The sequence below is a fragment of the Vanessa cardui genome, chromosome 1 (genome assembly GCF_905220365.1).
Source record: "Vanessa cardui chromosome 1, ilVanCard2.1, whole genome shotgun sequence".
Taxonomy (NCBI): Eukaryota; Metazoa; Arthropoda; class Insecta; order Lepidoptera; family Nymphalidae; genus Vanessa; species Vanessa cardui.
Genome location: NC_061123.1, coordinates 7,632,374 through 7,648,919, shown reverse-complemented (window position 1 = coordinate 7,648,919; position 16,546 = coordinate 7,632,374). Strand labels below are relative to the sequence as shown.

General features: G+C 35.3%; 1 protein-coding gene across 1 annotated transcript; it reads right to left on the bottom strand.

Annotated features, from left to right (window-relative positions):
* Positions 1 to 14: 14 nt before the first annotated feature.
* LOC124532830 (zinc finger protein 423-like) lies at positions 15 to 15,952 on the bottom strand. Its single transcript, XM_047107932.1, has 8 exons — positions 15,427 to 15,952; positions 8,868 to 9,091; positions 3,632 to 3,774; positions 2,742 to 2,949; positions 2,008 to 2,658; positions 1,639 to 1,929; positions 1,236 to 1,556; positions 15 to 1,107 (listed from the first exon to the last, which is right to left on the bottom strand). The coding sequence occupies exons 1-8, from the start codon at positions 15,527 to 15,529 to the stop codon at positions 274 to 276; spliced, it is 2,775 nt and encodes a 924-aa protein (XP_046963888.1). The 5' UTR covers positions 15,530 to 15,952; the 3' UTR covers positions 15 to 273.
* Positions 15,953 to 16,546: the final 594 nt, after the last annotated feature.

Below are 16,546 nucleotides of genomic sequence, written 5' to 3'. Positions count from 1 at the left end.
TAATTCAAGTGAATCTTAACACAATTATTTATTGAGTTAACAAATTTATACAAATAGGCGTGTAAATATTATAAAACATACGAGGCCTAACCGACATAAAAGATAGTTGCATTCTATCTATGTATTGTTACATACCTCAGCGTTCTAAACGCTCAATTTTAACAGATATAACTTTAACAAAACTAACTAGTGCAAAGTTTGAAAGGACGTAATCTAGTATTGCAGTAGGAGCGGATCCCACACCGGACGATAGCGTTCATTAAAACTCCCCGTTCAGTCTTCATTATTTTTTTCCTGTTTTATTATCGGAGGTGGAGATGACGTAGTCTCTGGTTGCTGTGTTACAGGTGGAGGGGGAGATGACACTTCTATATATTCATCATTTCGTTCTTCCTTTACTTCTGGTTCCTGTTTTATGGGTACATCATTCACAGGAGCTGGAGTCGATGCAGAAGACTGAAGCGCTAGATCAGTAGGTTGTAAAGCCGCCCACGCTGACGCAGCCCCGCGGGCATACGCTTCGTAAAATGCTCTTTGTGCTATTTCTGCTTCTTCAAGATGAACAAACGCGTGATTATCTAGTTCAGCTCTAAAGAAAAACTTTAAACCACATCGACCACAATCGTATGGTCTCGGTGCCGCAGCATGTTCTGGTAAATGCCTTTGTAATCCCGCAGCACTTGTAAACATTGCAGAACATAAGTAACATGTAAATGCTCCAATACCTGCAAAGGTGTGCTCGATTAAATGGGCTTGTAATCGTGTTGGTGATCCTAAAGTTCGACGGCATAGTCGACAATCGTGTTCGGACGACGGCGTCGGTCTCGGAGCAGCGTGACGAGCGTAACAGGCGCTGCAAGCTCGCGCACCTTCACCTGCCTCAGTTTCAGATAGAGGTCTTAGGCAAATGGCGCATCTTTGTTCATCTTCAGTTGGCCTTAAATGAAATCTTGCATGTAATCGCGCTTCTGCTTCCGATGCCAAAGTTTGCCGACACACGACGCAAGGCGCTGGAAGAGCAGGGTGATGCCGTGCCATATGATTCAGGAAAGCTTCTTCCGTAGGTAGTCGTGAACGACATCGAGAGCATGTGTCACCCGCAATAACCTTCAATGAGACATAAGTTTAATTTAGATATATCCATAAATGATAATAATAATATAATAACATATACAAAATTACAACACAGGGAATAATTAATAGCAGTTTACTTATTGTAAAACTTTAGAATGTACCTTGCAATGGGTTAATTTATGCTCAGCTAGAACTGCAGCCGAAGGAAGCACTTCATCACAAATGAGACACTTATGTCGTGCAGCACCGGTTCCTGAATGTGCTCGCGTGTGGGCTTCAAGTTCAGCTCTACTGCGAGTACGCTCACCGCAGTATGCGCACTGCAAAGCAACTGCTCCATTTTTACGGCGACGATCATCACTAGCTGTAGCCAAAGGCCCATTTGTATCAGCGCTAGGAATACACGGAGAACATGCATCATCACCTTCTATTGCATTGTTATTTTCTGTTCGCTTGGGCCTTGTCATATCACCGTTTATACTCTGAAATATTCGAAATCATGTAATATTTCATAATTTATCTTAAACAGCTTTGTACAAACATATATATCAACTTTCAATGTACCTGATGAGTAACGGTATGATGTACTTGCATATGGCGTTCAAGTAAATACTGTACAGCGAAAGTATCGGTACAAGTTGGTACAGGGCAACGATAGGCATGATGGGATGCAGTGTGTGCTCGTAGAGCCCGCGACCCAGCTAAAATAGCACCACATGCACATCGTGCAGCCGCGTGACGTGCACGAACATGGGCGGCGCCTTCAGCTTCGGTGCGTAATGGACCACCAGCAGTGCCGCATGACCGACACACCCAAACTTTATTTTCCCCGGTATGAGCAACCGCAAAATGTGCCTAAAATCAAAATCAAAAATGAATTACCCTAATTTTAGACTCTGACTTTTATTAATTGCAATTACAGAAAATCATTACCTGAATAGCAACTTTTGAATCAAATATTTCCTTACAAAGAGTGCAACGATATAAATGATGAGCATGAAGGTCGAGTAAATGTTTCTGCAAATCTTCAGAGGTAGAAAAACTTCGCACACAGCTGTGGCAAGAATATTCACAGGACACAGCAAGGTAATGAGCAGCCAGGTGACGTTCAGATGCTGCTGCATCAGCAAATGTAGCTCCACAATGAAGACAAGGTGCTGGACTTGATCTACCTATATCTCCTCCTTCGTCAATGTGACCTTTTAAATGTGCTCGAAATGCCTCAAAATCCGGTAGTGCCGCATCACATTGATTGCATAAAAGAGTGCTCGGAGAAAGTGCTATTTTTGGAGTAGAAGAACCCGAACCTAATCTTGGACGTTTTGCTGGTGATGATACTTCTTCGGGACTTCTTCTACTTAAGTCAGTGGGTATAGGTTGCTCTAATGTATAATGTATAGGTGATTCTCCGTTTAACAGAGCCGAGTGTGCGGCGCGTACATGTAATTGTAATTGTTCCATGCTCGTAAAAGTATCACGAGTGCAATAAATGCATGCAAGTAATGTAGGTGGAGGTTGAGATGCAACCCGGCGCGGTGGTGTCACAGAAGTTGCCTCCATGCCATGAGCACTAGCCATATGCGCCTGAAATATATAAAATTAAATGAAAAATACTTAACTTTTGGTAAATGGACCATATATATATTTTTAAATAGGACATTAATTACTTGAAGCATTTCAGGACGTCTAAATGCATCTCCACATCGCAAACATCGTAGAGCTCGCTTCCGATCAGTTTCTCGGCCCTCGCGATCTCGCTTGTGCCCCTGCATATGTGCTGTGAGTGCAGCGGCTGTATTGTATCCCCGATTGCATACCGTACATTGAAACGGCTTTTGATTGTCGTGAGTTTTCATATGAATTTTTAAGTGATCACTGAAATTGAAAGAAATGAAAATTATGAGAAACATATACCTAAAATAATGTTTTTTAAATAACATTTTTATACTTTTTGAATAATTGTAGCTAAATATTTTAATTTAAGTCGACCATGAGGAATTGAATAAGATAAATTGTCTTTAAGCAACAGCAGAATGCAATTTGTCATCCGAGTCATAAGTATCTACATAAAGCATGGACGAAACAGAACTAACAAAGCGGCTTTTCACGCAAACTACAGAATAGAGACGCTCGCCCAAACACCTCTACTAATGGCTGTGCTCTCCGCGCCGGTTTAGGTACGGGTGATTATTTCATTTTTGTAAGACCCTCGACGCCATTTGTCAGCGCATCAACTCTTTTCACTTGTCGGTGGTTCGTTGGGTCGACAAATTGCGTAGAATTAGTCACGTGGCCGAGATGAGGTGACGAAAAAGGTGACGTGTTGCCTCGTGGCCAAGTAAAGCTTTGTGCCGCGGCTTATGGTAATCAATCTTAGTCCTCGCCTATTGTCATGCGAGCACCTCTTAAGCGCTATACTGGTAAATACTTACTGCCTAATGGCTTCTAATGTTCTTTTTACCATATACAATATTTTACTATAAGCGATACTTATATGTATGAAACATATTTTTTATAAATATTTCTGGCATGTTTTAAATGAGTTCAAGTTTTATACCTTCTAGAGAAAGCGGATTCGCAGTGCGCGCAGCGGTACTTTCGGTCGCCGGTGTGCAATTTTACGTGGCGATCCCGAGATCTCTTGTGCTTGAACAGTCGTGAACAGAATTCACATCGAAAAGGCATCTGATCGGAGTGTGTCTGTAAAATGACGTAAATTATTCATTAATAGTTATACAGGACTTATTTTAAACGATATTACTCAGTATTTATTATGAAAGACGAAAATTAAACCTATATCCATCAAAAGTCACTTTTGCCTTAGTTAAAATAAATTCTAAAATGCTAACTAACCATTTATTAATTCCTCTAGTATTAATTAATATCAAAACCTTTAATTCTCATTAATTACGTATAGTGATATTACCCTACTAATTTTTACTTACTAGGTAGTTAAATAGAAATATACTTTTGCTTCAAGATGAATCGATTTAATTCCCATACCTGACGTTATTGTAACTGGCAGTAATTCTATAACGATAGATATCATTTCTGAAGAGTCGCTACAATGGAATGTAACCGATTTCTCGATTAATAAAGAGATCAACTTTGTATTTAATGTGCTGGTAATCAATCGAAGTAGTTATTCTCGTCATCATGACTGCAGATTTTAGTTTAAAACCAGTCATTAATCAATAAAAGACTGACTAGAATAGAAGAATTGTATATATTATTGTATGAGTAATTCATAACTGTTTCTCGTACAAGTATATTAGGTACGAAAATATTATGTACGTTTATGATGATTTATGATCACGATTTATACTTTTATGATATTCAGTATTTATGATTGGTGGCATTTTTCATAGAAGCTGTCGTCTTAAATAGTAAATAATTAATATTTTAACACACACGAGTTGGTTAAAGCTTGATATACAACAAAAAAGGATACTACACATAGATTTACTTTAAATATAATTTCGGATTTTTTTCTTTTAACTAAAAACATAACTTTATGTTTTTGCAAATGTCTGTTATGAACGGATTTGAATTATTTTTGTTGTTAAAACTTGGTATTTACTAAATTTAAAGATTGAAAAGTAATAAATATAACTTTATGTATCAGTAAAAAAACTAAAAGTGCGCAGCAATGGATACGTGGCAGAATTTCGTTGAAATTAGACACAAACACATATTAATAATTAAGCACATGGAAATTCAGTGCTTGCTTTGCTTTGAGTAAGTTAAGATGTCCGCAATCAAAGTAACAACTGGGCTATCTCGGTTCAATTTATGTATTATGGTGAATAAATTCGTTTCTGGCAATAGTATTGTAAAATGTATCTTGTGTAACCAATTTTATTACTAAGGCATTTAAACAAGAGAACATTCAAGTGCCTACTTTAATCGTATTTCAAAATACTAAAAGAATGCATTATACTTGAAACAAAATGTTCATTCCAATTAACTGCATGTCACGTCCTAGTAAAAATGACTATTACCTAGTATCACCACGTCACACGTTCAAAAGATTATTCATAAGTTTATTATGAAAATGCTAATGATGCTTCGCTGGCAGTCAAATAATAGGGGAACCGTCGGCCTTCGCGACCCGTAAAACGCAGACGAGCTAATCCAGTACACACAATCCGGTACACTCTAAAACTGACAGCAACTTCACGCTTTTACTAATAGACCACCTCGCAGATTGTGCCCTACTATTATGCTAAATAGACTTCCCACATGATTGACTGCACCTTTATTATACATTGAGAAATATGTCAAACTTTTTTTCCATTCACAGAAACCATGTTCAAAGTGATAGATACATTCCTTAACGATTTCGGAAATGAAAGAAAAAATTATCGATGAGATTCTGAGTAAGAAATAACGTGTTTGCTCAGTCGAGGGTTTGTATGCTCGTGTTCCCCCAATTACCATGTAGATAGTTTAGGCCATTAGCGCGGAATATCAATTTGTTAGCGCCACGGTATGCCGCATCAGCCCACTTGGGGTAAGTTATTAGATGCAATCATTGCCGTAAGATCAACATCGTAAATGTTTGTTCAAAGACTTTTTTATTATAATTGCGAGTATTTACACTTATTTTAATGTACATAAAACAGTAAACAGATTTTTGTAATGCTGTAATTTTTAAGTCAATCTAAATGAAGATAGTTTAATATTCAGCTTTTTTTTATGGAATAGGTTGGCGGACGACCGTGTGGGCCACGTGATGGTAAGTGGTCACCATCACCCATAGACAATGACGCTGTAAGAAATATTAACTATTCCTTACATCGTTAATGCGCCACCAACCTTAAATATACCAGCTTTAAATATATATCATACATCTTTATAATTATAAGGATACCATAACGTTTTTTAATATAAATGTAGTAAGCTGGTTGCACTATATTGGTTTATGCGCATCACATAAACATATTGCAGGCTTACTTACAGTTCCTCGTTAATTAGAGAAATCGCCCTACGGCAGGCTAAATGAAATTATATTAATAAATAATTAAATGTATAAAACAAGTTTTAGTGAACTTATAGTATGTAATTAACATATGTTTATTTAAATTAATTTTATCAGGTTACTAGGATTTATCTCTATAAAATAGACTAAATAATCCAAGCCTGTGGGATGTAGCCTGAGGATACTAGCTATTAAAGAGATTTACTTGGAAATTTCAATTAGACATCGAATCGACTTAATATTTTCTTTATATACGTAGTAATGAATTACATATTGTAAAAAAAGGTGGTCCGTGCAAAGATTGATTTGTACTCTATTGACCTTAGTAAATACTACATTTTTAACTTTGCCGTCTCGTAAATTCAAATCGTTTATAAAAAATACATTGGTAAAAAAGGCGTGGAATTAATACCTGTTGACTTCTAGGCAGGATATATTAATATCAATAATTGTATTAACTAACATGACTGTATTTTTTTAAATGTTGAAAAAGAGTAACTTCTAGGTTTCTTGCCGGTTCTTCTCGGTAGAATCTACTTTCCGAAAGGGTGGTAGCTTCACTTAATTGTTAAATGACGATTCAAAAGTGCTTGTAAAAGCCCACTTGAATAAAGTTTATTTTGATTTTATTTTTTTGATTTTTTACAAATTTAAAATTCAATCATCCTACTTAAATTAAAATTTATTTTAGTACTAGTTGTCACCCGTGGCTTCGCTTGCGTTTAAGTCGGTTGGTTGTCATGTGTTAGGCAAAAAAAGCTAAGTCCTTCCTTGGACTTCTTACCAAATTTCATCAAATTCGCTTAATTGGTTTGATCGTGATAGAGCGACAGAAACATTTATAATATTAAGTATAGAAGTATAGATTCATTTTCAAAATAACACAATGGTTTCTTCAAAATCCCAATGTGACACATAATGTTCTTATTAAAGTTAAATATTCTTTGTAAATTTTATTGACTTAATAATTTTTGCGTTCTTCGTGTAAAAGTCACATCAGTAAAGCGAACGTCGTGCTCAGCAGGGTCCGGCCCCTGGGTGCGTACTGCGTAAAGGAGCCTTGCTACTCCCCTCGCAGCTCAACACGACTCCGTAGACCAAGCTCTCGCTTATAGCGAAAAGACACGCGAATGACGATATCTTTATTATTATTCACTAACAACAAACAGCGTGAGAGCGTTCGCCATAACGCGGTCAGCTACTGTCAAATTTCCGCGTAAAACGCACCAAAAGACATTTCAAACTAGTTGTAAGTAGTTTAAGGCGAGCGTGATAGCCAATAAAGCTTTTAAATGGGCAGTGGACGGCTACCGAGCGACTTTCCCAGGTACAATAAATGCGATGTCATCGGCGGTGAACAGTCACCCGTTCTGTCGGGGTCAGATCGGAGGAATGTACATTTGTATTACAGACCATTTGTACAAGCACCCGAAAAATATTTATCAACTCAAGCGATCATTCTACGAATTTTATAACTTTATGTGTAATTTATAAATAAAAAAATATAAAGTAACATTGCTACTTTTTGGCGTCTCATAGTGATAGCGATCCGTCATAATGCGAAAAAATGAAAATGGGTTATGATCTAAATAAGATATTTAGAATTCTCTGAAACGAATAGCTACTGTATGAAATGTTTGTTTTACGATTTATAAAGTAAAGACATCTGGGAAAACAACTTCGTGTTATAAAATATTTAACAATATCACACGAACTTTGTGAGGAGAATATTGAATGCGATATAATTAGTTTATGAAGTCTTGTTTAAATAAAACTTGCTTGTAAACAATTGTACATCATTACAGAATAACGCGATATCTCATTATTGTTTCTAGGAATCTTAAAATAATAGATTGCCTATTCTGAACGCGATCGATCTTAGGCTGATATCTAGCGATGCAGTGTCTGCAATTGATTTATTTTTATAATCATTACTTTTCCGAGCGGTGCGATGATAAAAGAGTGGCGCGCCAGGCTAGGGAGTTCTTATCGGGAGCCTATTTCCGGCCGTCACCGCCATGTCGCGGCGCGCGCGCAACCCGATCTTTGCGATACATTTGTCGGCACAACACCAACCAACGAAAAGATCGATATCACTAAAACGCAACGCTGACGGCAATTGCATACCGATAATCTAATGTAATCCCTTTACGATTCTACAAGGCAATTGCGAAAATAAGTAATTATTGAATTATTTATACATTCAGAGATGAGCAAGCTACATATAACTTGCTCGCTTGCGCAAATTTGGATCTGAATATTATTTAGCGTGGGCGGAATGCGCCAGCCGCCATGGGTTATGCAAAGTGACGTTTCTATTTACCCTATCGCAGCTAGATCAGTCGCGGCCAGCGTCACACGACGCAATCGTAACGCGGTAAGATCGGCGCGACACAAAGGAGTCAAGATGTACAGGTAGTGTAATAGGCTGCATGTCACTATTTCACAGACCAAAGTGTTTTAGAGTGCAAGGCTACCGAGATGCATATCTGAACACGCTCTGCGTCCGCAAATGGACCATTTTGGGTATCTAGTTGCTAATGAAGCTGAGAGCTGCATGACGAAATTGGACTAGAAACGTATAAACATACCTACGTATGTAATATGTACCTTAGTTATCTTGTTGTAGTTATATTACACAAGCAATTTCATGTTAAAAAACAAGTTATTACTTAAATGTGTTGATCGTTAAAATCTTTAGAATTCTGTCATTGTAAGTCGCTGATCCTAATCTATGAACATTTGACTTGATGATACGGCTACTAAAGTTTAATTTAAAGGCTCAACTTAACTCAGTGAGTGAATAACTTACCTGTTCATGTTTTTTAAGATACGATAGCCTAGGAAACGCCTTTTCACAGAATTGGCATTTGTAAGGCGTGTGCTCAGTGGCCCCGAGGGTGAACGGTGGGTCTGCGTCCGCTTCAGCGTCTACGGCATCCGCTGACGTGGGTGTAGAGGCAGGGGACGGAGATGGCTCTGGCGTCGACGACGGCCACGAGCTCCCCGCCGTACTGCCAACGCTCCCCAGGGCCTCTGTTGGATAAGAAAAAAGAAACTTAATTAAAAATATTTTTAACGACGACAGTAATTTAAGTTACATTGTTACACCTTAGATTATAACTTATCATACTTTATTTCATACCTAGTAGTCGCCCGCGGTTTTTGGTTGTCATTTGTAGGCAAGAAAATAATGTCCTATGTCCTTTCTTGGAGTTTAAGTTTGCTTCATACCAAATTTCATCAAATTCGGTTCAGCGGTTCAGTTTGGTAGTGAAAGAGCGACACACAGCAGAGCTACTTTCATATTTATAATATTAAATATAGATATATGAATTTTTGTAAGTATTTTTACAGAGCATTTACGAATAGGAATAACTTAGTGGTAGGGTTTAATGCAAGCCAGTCTGGTTACATACTACACCGCCCTCATCGCATATTTTCTCGTTAAGCAGCAATACTTAGGGTTTTTGTGACCACGTTTGCAGGGTACGAAATAAAATATTTTTACACAAATGTTATAAAATAATTATAAATTGCTAATTTCAGAACAATTATCATTAACATTTGAATAAAGTTCAGACCGATCTTCACTTGTCTTTAAAAAAAAAATTTAGTAAAATATTCTATGTATCTTCGCTATACATATATAAATAAACTTAAAAATCAAAACCTTAATCAAATTTCAAAAACACGCTCATTTAATATTATATTTCATTTATTTGCTTTATAATATATAATTGTAACCTCAGCATTATATTCAAATCTTCTTTTTCCTGCCCGTATCCCAATATCAAAATATCTTGTCAAATCCATTACACAACATGAATATTATCACGTATAAAAATATTGTATCATGACGTAAGTAGCTGAAGATAACCATCAACCAATATAAGTAACGATTTGGAGATTTTTAAAGAGCTATAAATTCCGATTTCGGGTGCAAAGGATACTCATAATTTCTAAAGCTCCCGTTGATACAGCGAGGCTCCATATTTCGACGTTAAGGGCTAATATATCTCAGAGCACCTCGGAGTGGCGTGAAATATAAACAAATTGAATAGCCTACAATGACGGTATCATTGCCACCAACGCAAATGATGACTAATGTCGGAAGCCAAGCGAAAATCATATAGGGATGAGAATAGAGGAATGAAATAAGTTTTTATATTTTTATTTTTTTATCGTAAGAGTTTTTGCTGTTAGTCATTGTTAAGAACATATATTTTTTTAATGTTATATGGTGAGGACTGAAGCCATTTCGACTAACGTCTGTACGGTACTGGCACAAAATAACAAGAATGAAGCATATTTGATTACAACAAAAAAAAAACTCTGCCAATATTCGTGATGTTGAAATAGAACTCGAAATGATTTTCACGTAAGTAGTTTATTTTATAATATCAAAAATATAATAAATTCAGATAATTCCTACCTTTTACAAATACGAACATTTAAATTAAATATTCTTCAATAAACCTTTAAATCCGATAATGTCTTAAGGTACATGCGCGCATATAGTCTGGTCGTTGAGCTTACTTGTGATATTTTAAGTCTAAAATACATAAGTTTATTTATTTAATTAAGAAATTGTTTGTCTCTCTAAAGTATCCGAAGCTGAATTTTGAGTTTGTTTTCTTTTGATTTATCAAATCTTCATCGTGTTGAATTTTTCATTCAAAATCTTCACGGACGTATAAAAAGGTCTTCGTAAATTATTATACAAACATTAAACAAACTAAGGACTTCTAAGTACCGGCTATTAAACATTATTAATAGTCATTCATGTTTATGGGTACATATTACACATTAGTATGTATGTGTAATACCTACCTCTTTATTTGTTTATTTAGTAATATTCCTCCTATAGCCTTAGGTTGTTTTCTAGAAATTGTTTTTAAACGAATAGGACGGCCTATTTGTGAAGCTCTTCAAAGTAGAGATATTTTTTATTTCATTTGGTTCATTAAATAAGTGGGAACTATTTGTTTCACTCAAGAGTCAAGATCCCTCACGCCCCAGTCGCACGACATCGTTAATGGATAAAAAGTAAACGTTCTATCAAAAAGGAGATAACCGTATTTGCAACCTCATCTCTCTTTCTTACGAAAATTTTTTAAAGTATATTTCTGCAGCATATGTAACAATCGGAACATTATTTGTTCATGTGATTAAATGTGAATTTGAAATATAGAATGTATATATTGTATATACTTACATCATTAAACTTGGCCTTTTAAAAAATTTAAAACATTTGTTAAAAACATCTATAAATAAGTTATATTACACATTACCATTATTTTAATGATAAAATTACGATTTGTTGATTTCTAGGCATGATATGTAAAATTATTATTGTTCTTTATTTATTAAGATGATTAAAATTATGAAAAAGAGTAACTATTGAGTGACTTGCCGACTCTTCTCGTTTGAATCTACTTTCCAAATCGGTGGTAGCTTTATACCAAATTTATATATAATTAATATATTTACTTCAATACTATAACATGATGCTTCAAAAGTGCTTTTATGAGTCTACTTGAATAAAGACCAAGTACCAAGGTAATAGGAACATATACAATTAATTCATTAAATTTTCCGTTCAGTTCAAACAGAAACCCCATAAATAAATGTTTTCATTTGATAGATTATGGTACTGATATTATATGTATTATCTCTTTTATAAATCATTAATATATATTGACCGGAATACATTCCGATTTGAAACTTTTAATTTATATTATTATATATTTTTTTATAAATGATTGATTTTCTGTTAAATTGAAATTGTTATTCGAAACCTATGTTTTAGAAAGTTATTCAGTGGTCTGGTGCATTTAAACATGGTACATTTGCTTGAAGGATCAAGGATCGAGAAGTAGGTGTTACGTCGGCGATAGGACGCGCGTAATTAGCTGCGATTGCGGCAATTCAGGGGCGATTGGCGCCGCGGCGCGGCCGGTGGGCGGCGGAAGCTCATTTCCTAATTGCGGCGTCTGAGACACCTCGGCCGGCGCCTCGCCAATCAACGACAATCGCCAAACGTTAGATACATTAAAGGAGCCACAAGTTATCAGTTACACAGCGACTCGTTAAAATTTTAAAATTACTCTGTGGTCTTCACGCCTTATTTCTACATTCTTAATTTTAAATCAAGTTTTATAAAAACTGTAAACGACACTCATGATGTTTAAACAATCTTTGTTTGTGATACATATACTAAGTAATGAATCGTTTTTCATTATAAATGATTTTAATATTCTTTTGTTGCTAAATTTTGTAATTGTACTGATACTAGATTCTCTAAAAAACAGTGTCTTACTAACACTATATAGGCTAGTTCTGAAATAAAAAGAAGTTTTATTTTACACAGGTTACGATAAGTCACAAGATCACGATGTAAAAATTAAACTAAGAGAAGATTTAATCAGCTTCGACCTTTCGACACACAATTAAACCTTAACAACTCAGTGCTCTGAATGGATTCATGTAAATTAAGTCTGTTAATTAACTTTATGCTTAATAATCCGTGATAATTGAAGGACGAATCAATCGCTATTAGTTTACCGCTAATTGTGTACGTACTCATCTTTATTTATTTTTCAGTATTCATACAAATAACTTTAACGATCAGTGTCATTTTCATGCAGTAGTCATTTTCCCTTTTTATTATTCGGCGCTTAAATAAATAACAGCATTAAGACAAACAAGCGTCATAATTTATGTTATAGTATTAACTAGAGAATTTGATGTATACTAGTTGCCACCCGTGGCTTTGCTTTCGTTTTAGGGGTTAGTCGTATCAAATTTAATAAAATGGTTTGTCCGTTACAACGGATAGACAGATACTGGTATATATAGGTATAGATTAAATAATTTATGTAAAAACATTAAGAAATCTTTCAGATTATGACAGCTACGTAAACGGCTACTATATAATATTTTAGTATAATTATTTTATAATCTGTGTGCTTGAACGTTGTCAGTTTGAGTGTTTTGTGATGGACGCTGATAAAAATACCAAAACTTTATATAGACGATTTTTGGTATTAAAAAATATTTATTGCCATGATTGCTTTTTTTTAATTAGTATATTTAGTCATTATGTATAGTTTATTCTTAAAAGAAACCAAAACAATTTCTTTTTATTTGCAGAATAATTAAGTGTTTGAAATAATTATCCTAATTTTAAAATAAAAACAGCATTCCAAACTTTGAAAACACATTTAACTCTTTTTAGAGTTGAGTTTTAAAAAGCCTTCATTACGTGCTACTTATTCGAAAAGAAGACAGAGGTTAAAATCATTATTATAACGATTACGAGTAAGCATTTTTCAAAACTAGCGGTATTTTCACACTAACACCCATGTTTTTCACAAAAATTATTATTCAACACAATAATAGCGGTCTAGTCTCGATGTGATACATATTATTATATATCTAAAATATATAATTATATCAAATCTAAAAAAAATAAAAAAAATAAAAGATGTAAAAAAGTATGCCTTTATTGTATTAATCAAATTACTTAAACATTCAAATTGTCAGGCTATAGTCTCCTCGAGAAAAGAAGCATATTCCACCATTCATTCATTTCAATCCTGGTTTGTTTTACACACACACATTCATTTCGGTTACTTGCGATGTTGTCCATCCCTATCAATCATAAAAAGAATAAAAAAAACCATGTGCTTGTTATATGGAATCTCAGTTGTTTGTGTATTATCAAATGATGATATCACGTAGATAATATTGATAGCATGATAAATGATTAATTTTACTAATAAAGAATAATGCAATCGGCGTGCTGGACAGTTGTCTCCTTCTGCGAACGTAATGATCCAGAAGGAGGCAGAAGAGGTGGGAAAGGGTCGATCTTTTTTGAAAGACATGATGAAGGCATCAGTCCTGACTCCCCTGGCTTAAAAGAGTTACCAGAGTTTCTACTGCTGGGAACAGCTTCGTACCACCTAGGTGCGCGGGGGCCGGGGAGGCGAGTATGCCTATCGTCCCCTAGGAGAGCTTTGCTGCGCACATAAGCGTTATATGAATACGATTGATCAACTACTCCGACGATTTTGTACAAGCGTCTAAATATGTGCCATCCCCAGATTTAGCCATTATGCAGCGATACTATGTAATGTTGCATTTCGGTTTTAAGGGTAGAAGGTACACTATCTTAGCTAAGGTCACAGGGATTATCTTAATTCCCAAAGTTGGTAGCGCATTGGCGATGTAAAGATCTATTAGTGTTACTTACAGTGCCAATAATTAATGTGGTGACCACTTACAATAAGGTGACGACTCATTTGCCAGTTCATGTATTTATTTTAAATCAAAAAGGTAAGAAAGGGATTGGTATAAAAACGTTTCGTAAGTTTTGAAATGGAGTATATTTGACGTTAGAATTTGTTTTTTATTTTTTTGTAGAATTCGTTTAACTCAACCACTCGTCACCCGTAACTCAAAAGGGATCGGTCATAATGATTCGTTAATTATATTATAAGAGCCGGGATGAGTAACATTTTAAGCAATTTTATTATTTATATATAGACCTACATTAGTAGGCTGTGTTGTTGTAGTATACCTACATGTATTTGACTATTAGTTTCCCTGATAAAAGTAAATTCAATATTTAATAATAATTCGTTCGATAACTTGCCGATGAAAATTATTAATGAATATATTATAAGTTGCAGTTAACACTTACTACGAACTTAGTTTCTTAGTTGGTAATCTCCTATTAAATGATAGAACTGTTTTATTTACTATACATTAAAATATTTCGTGATTTTGTATTTTGACATAATAAGTTTACCTTATATTTTATCCGTTATAATTTTCGACTACGTAATGATGACGATTTTAATTTAAAGAATATTTCGAATAAAGCTGGTATGGTTTTTGTTAGTGAAATTATTTTTTTTTAAAAAAAGCTAAGGTTTGCGGGTCTTTGCAAAAATAAAATTAAAAACGTCAACATACATATTTTTTATGTAATGTTTACTTAAAAGAGCTTCTTCTTAAGAAGCTATTTCAGTAGTTTCAGTACAAATACGTCTCCTCACTTATCAATACAGATGAGATCAGTTTCAGTAAATAATTTGGACTCCAAATAAGTTTCGTAAAGAATAATGCTAAGTATGCTAGTTTTTATTCATTAAATACTTGATTTATTTTGTCATAAGGTTAAATATTTAAATTACTTAGACATTTAAACAAACATAAAAATAATAATTTATAAAATATAATTTTCCTTTACATACAAAAACCGATTACACTTTTTATGTTATTTCGACTACTTGAAGGTTAAATAATAAATTATAGTTATATTAAAAATAAGTTGATAAATAAATAAAACCAAAACTCACGTTTTAAATCCTCCGAGGTAACGTCGTGGTTTTCCTTATTGGCTTGTATCTTCTCTATGAGATGCTCCAACCTGCTGCTATTTCCTTTAAATAGCATGATCATAGCGCTAACAGACTTTGCTTCGTAAGAGATCCAATTTAATGGTGCAGCTGATTACTGATTTACCGCACTGCGGCTACTGAAGATTGACGCAGGTGCATCGATACCAGTTTATTTTGGTGTTTTTTGTAAACGAATTTATAGCGAGTGCGAATTAATTCGCGGCGCGTGTTCGACAGGTGGCACTAATTGAAGGGGCGCTTGCTGACCGACTCACGGTTTCTTCACGGTAATTATTTTGGGTGGCCGCTATCGAGTTAATTAGCGACAATCCTTTATGCGTACACCTTTGCGTTCCAGTGTCAGGTGGTGCTGAGGATCGAGCTACGAGCGAGCGAATGTTTCATGGCGATATTATCGCGGTGGTCACAGTGGGACTTCAAGCGTGGTGACCGAGCGCGCGATGAGACTGGCGAGTGCGGCGCGACTGCGAGCACGGGTGGGCGAGTCCGAGGCGCCCGAGCGCACCTCAGCACCCTGCGCCCCGCCTTGTGACCCGCCCACCGCCTCCCCCCTTAATGCACCCACCATTTACTACTTTAAGTTTCTTTCTTTTGCTATAGTCAGTCACGATCCCCGAATAGTGATAGATCAAAATCAAATTATAGACTTATCTGAATAGAACCTTAACTTCATTTATATTTTTCTTAAACAAATAAAATTTATCTCCAAAACATAAATCTATACAATAAAAATAATATTATAAAATTATAAATGAAATGTTTTAAATTAGAATTATTTTTCCTACCATATATACAAATAATACTTTCATTTTGAAAGGTTCATTAAGTCCCCAGTGTAATCCATCGTATCTGTTTGACGTATTTTAAAACAAATGAAACATACGTGAATGTAGCGCTTAAATCGAATAATCAAAGTGACAGCGGGATGACGCTAAAAGCTTTTCAAATTTAGACTAGGAGGAAAATCGGAGAAATGTTTTCCCGTTCCAATGCGGGTGGGCGCGACCAATGGGCGCTCGCTTGCCGCCCCGCGCTACATCCAGGCCCAGCACTATTC

Excerpts from the sequence above, each read along its gene's own strand:
- LOC124532830 (XM_047107932.1), bottom strand. The coding sequence starts at position 15,529 with ATGATCATGCTATTTAAAGGAAATAGCAGCAGGTTGGAGCATCTCATA. Across the intron at positions 3,775-8,867 it reads ATCTTAAAAAACATGAACAG|ACACACTCCGATCAGATGCC; the intron begins GTAAGTTATTCA and ends GTCATTTTACAG. Across the intron at positions 1,930-2,007 it reads ATTCAAAAGTTGCTATTCAG|GCACATTTTGCGGTTGCTCA; the intron begins GTAATGATTTTC and ends TTTTGATTTTAG.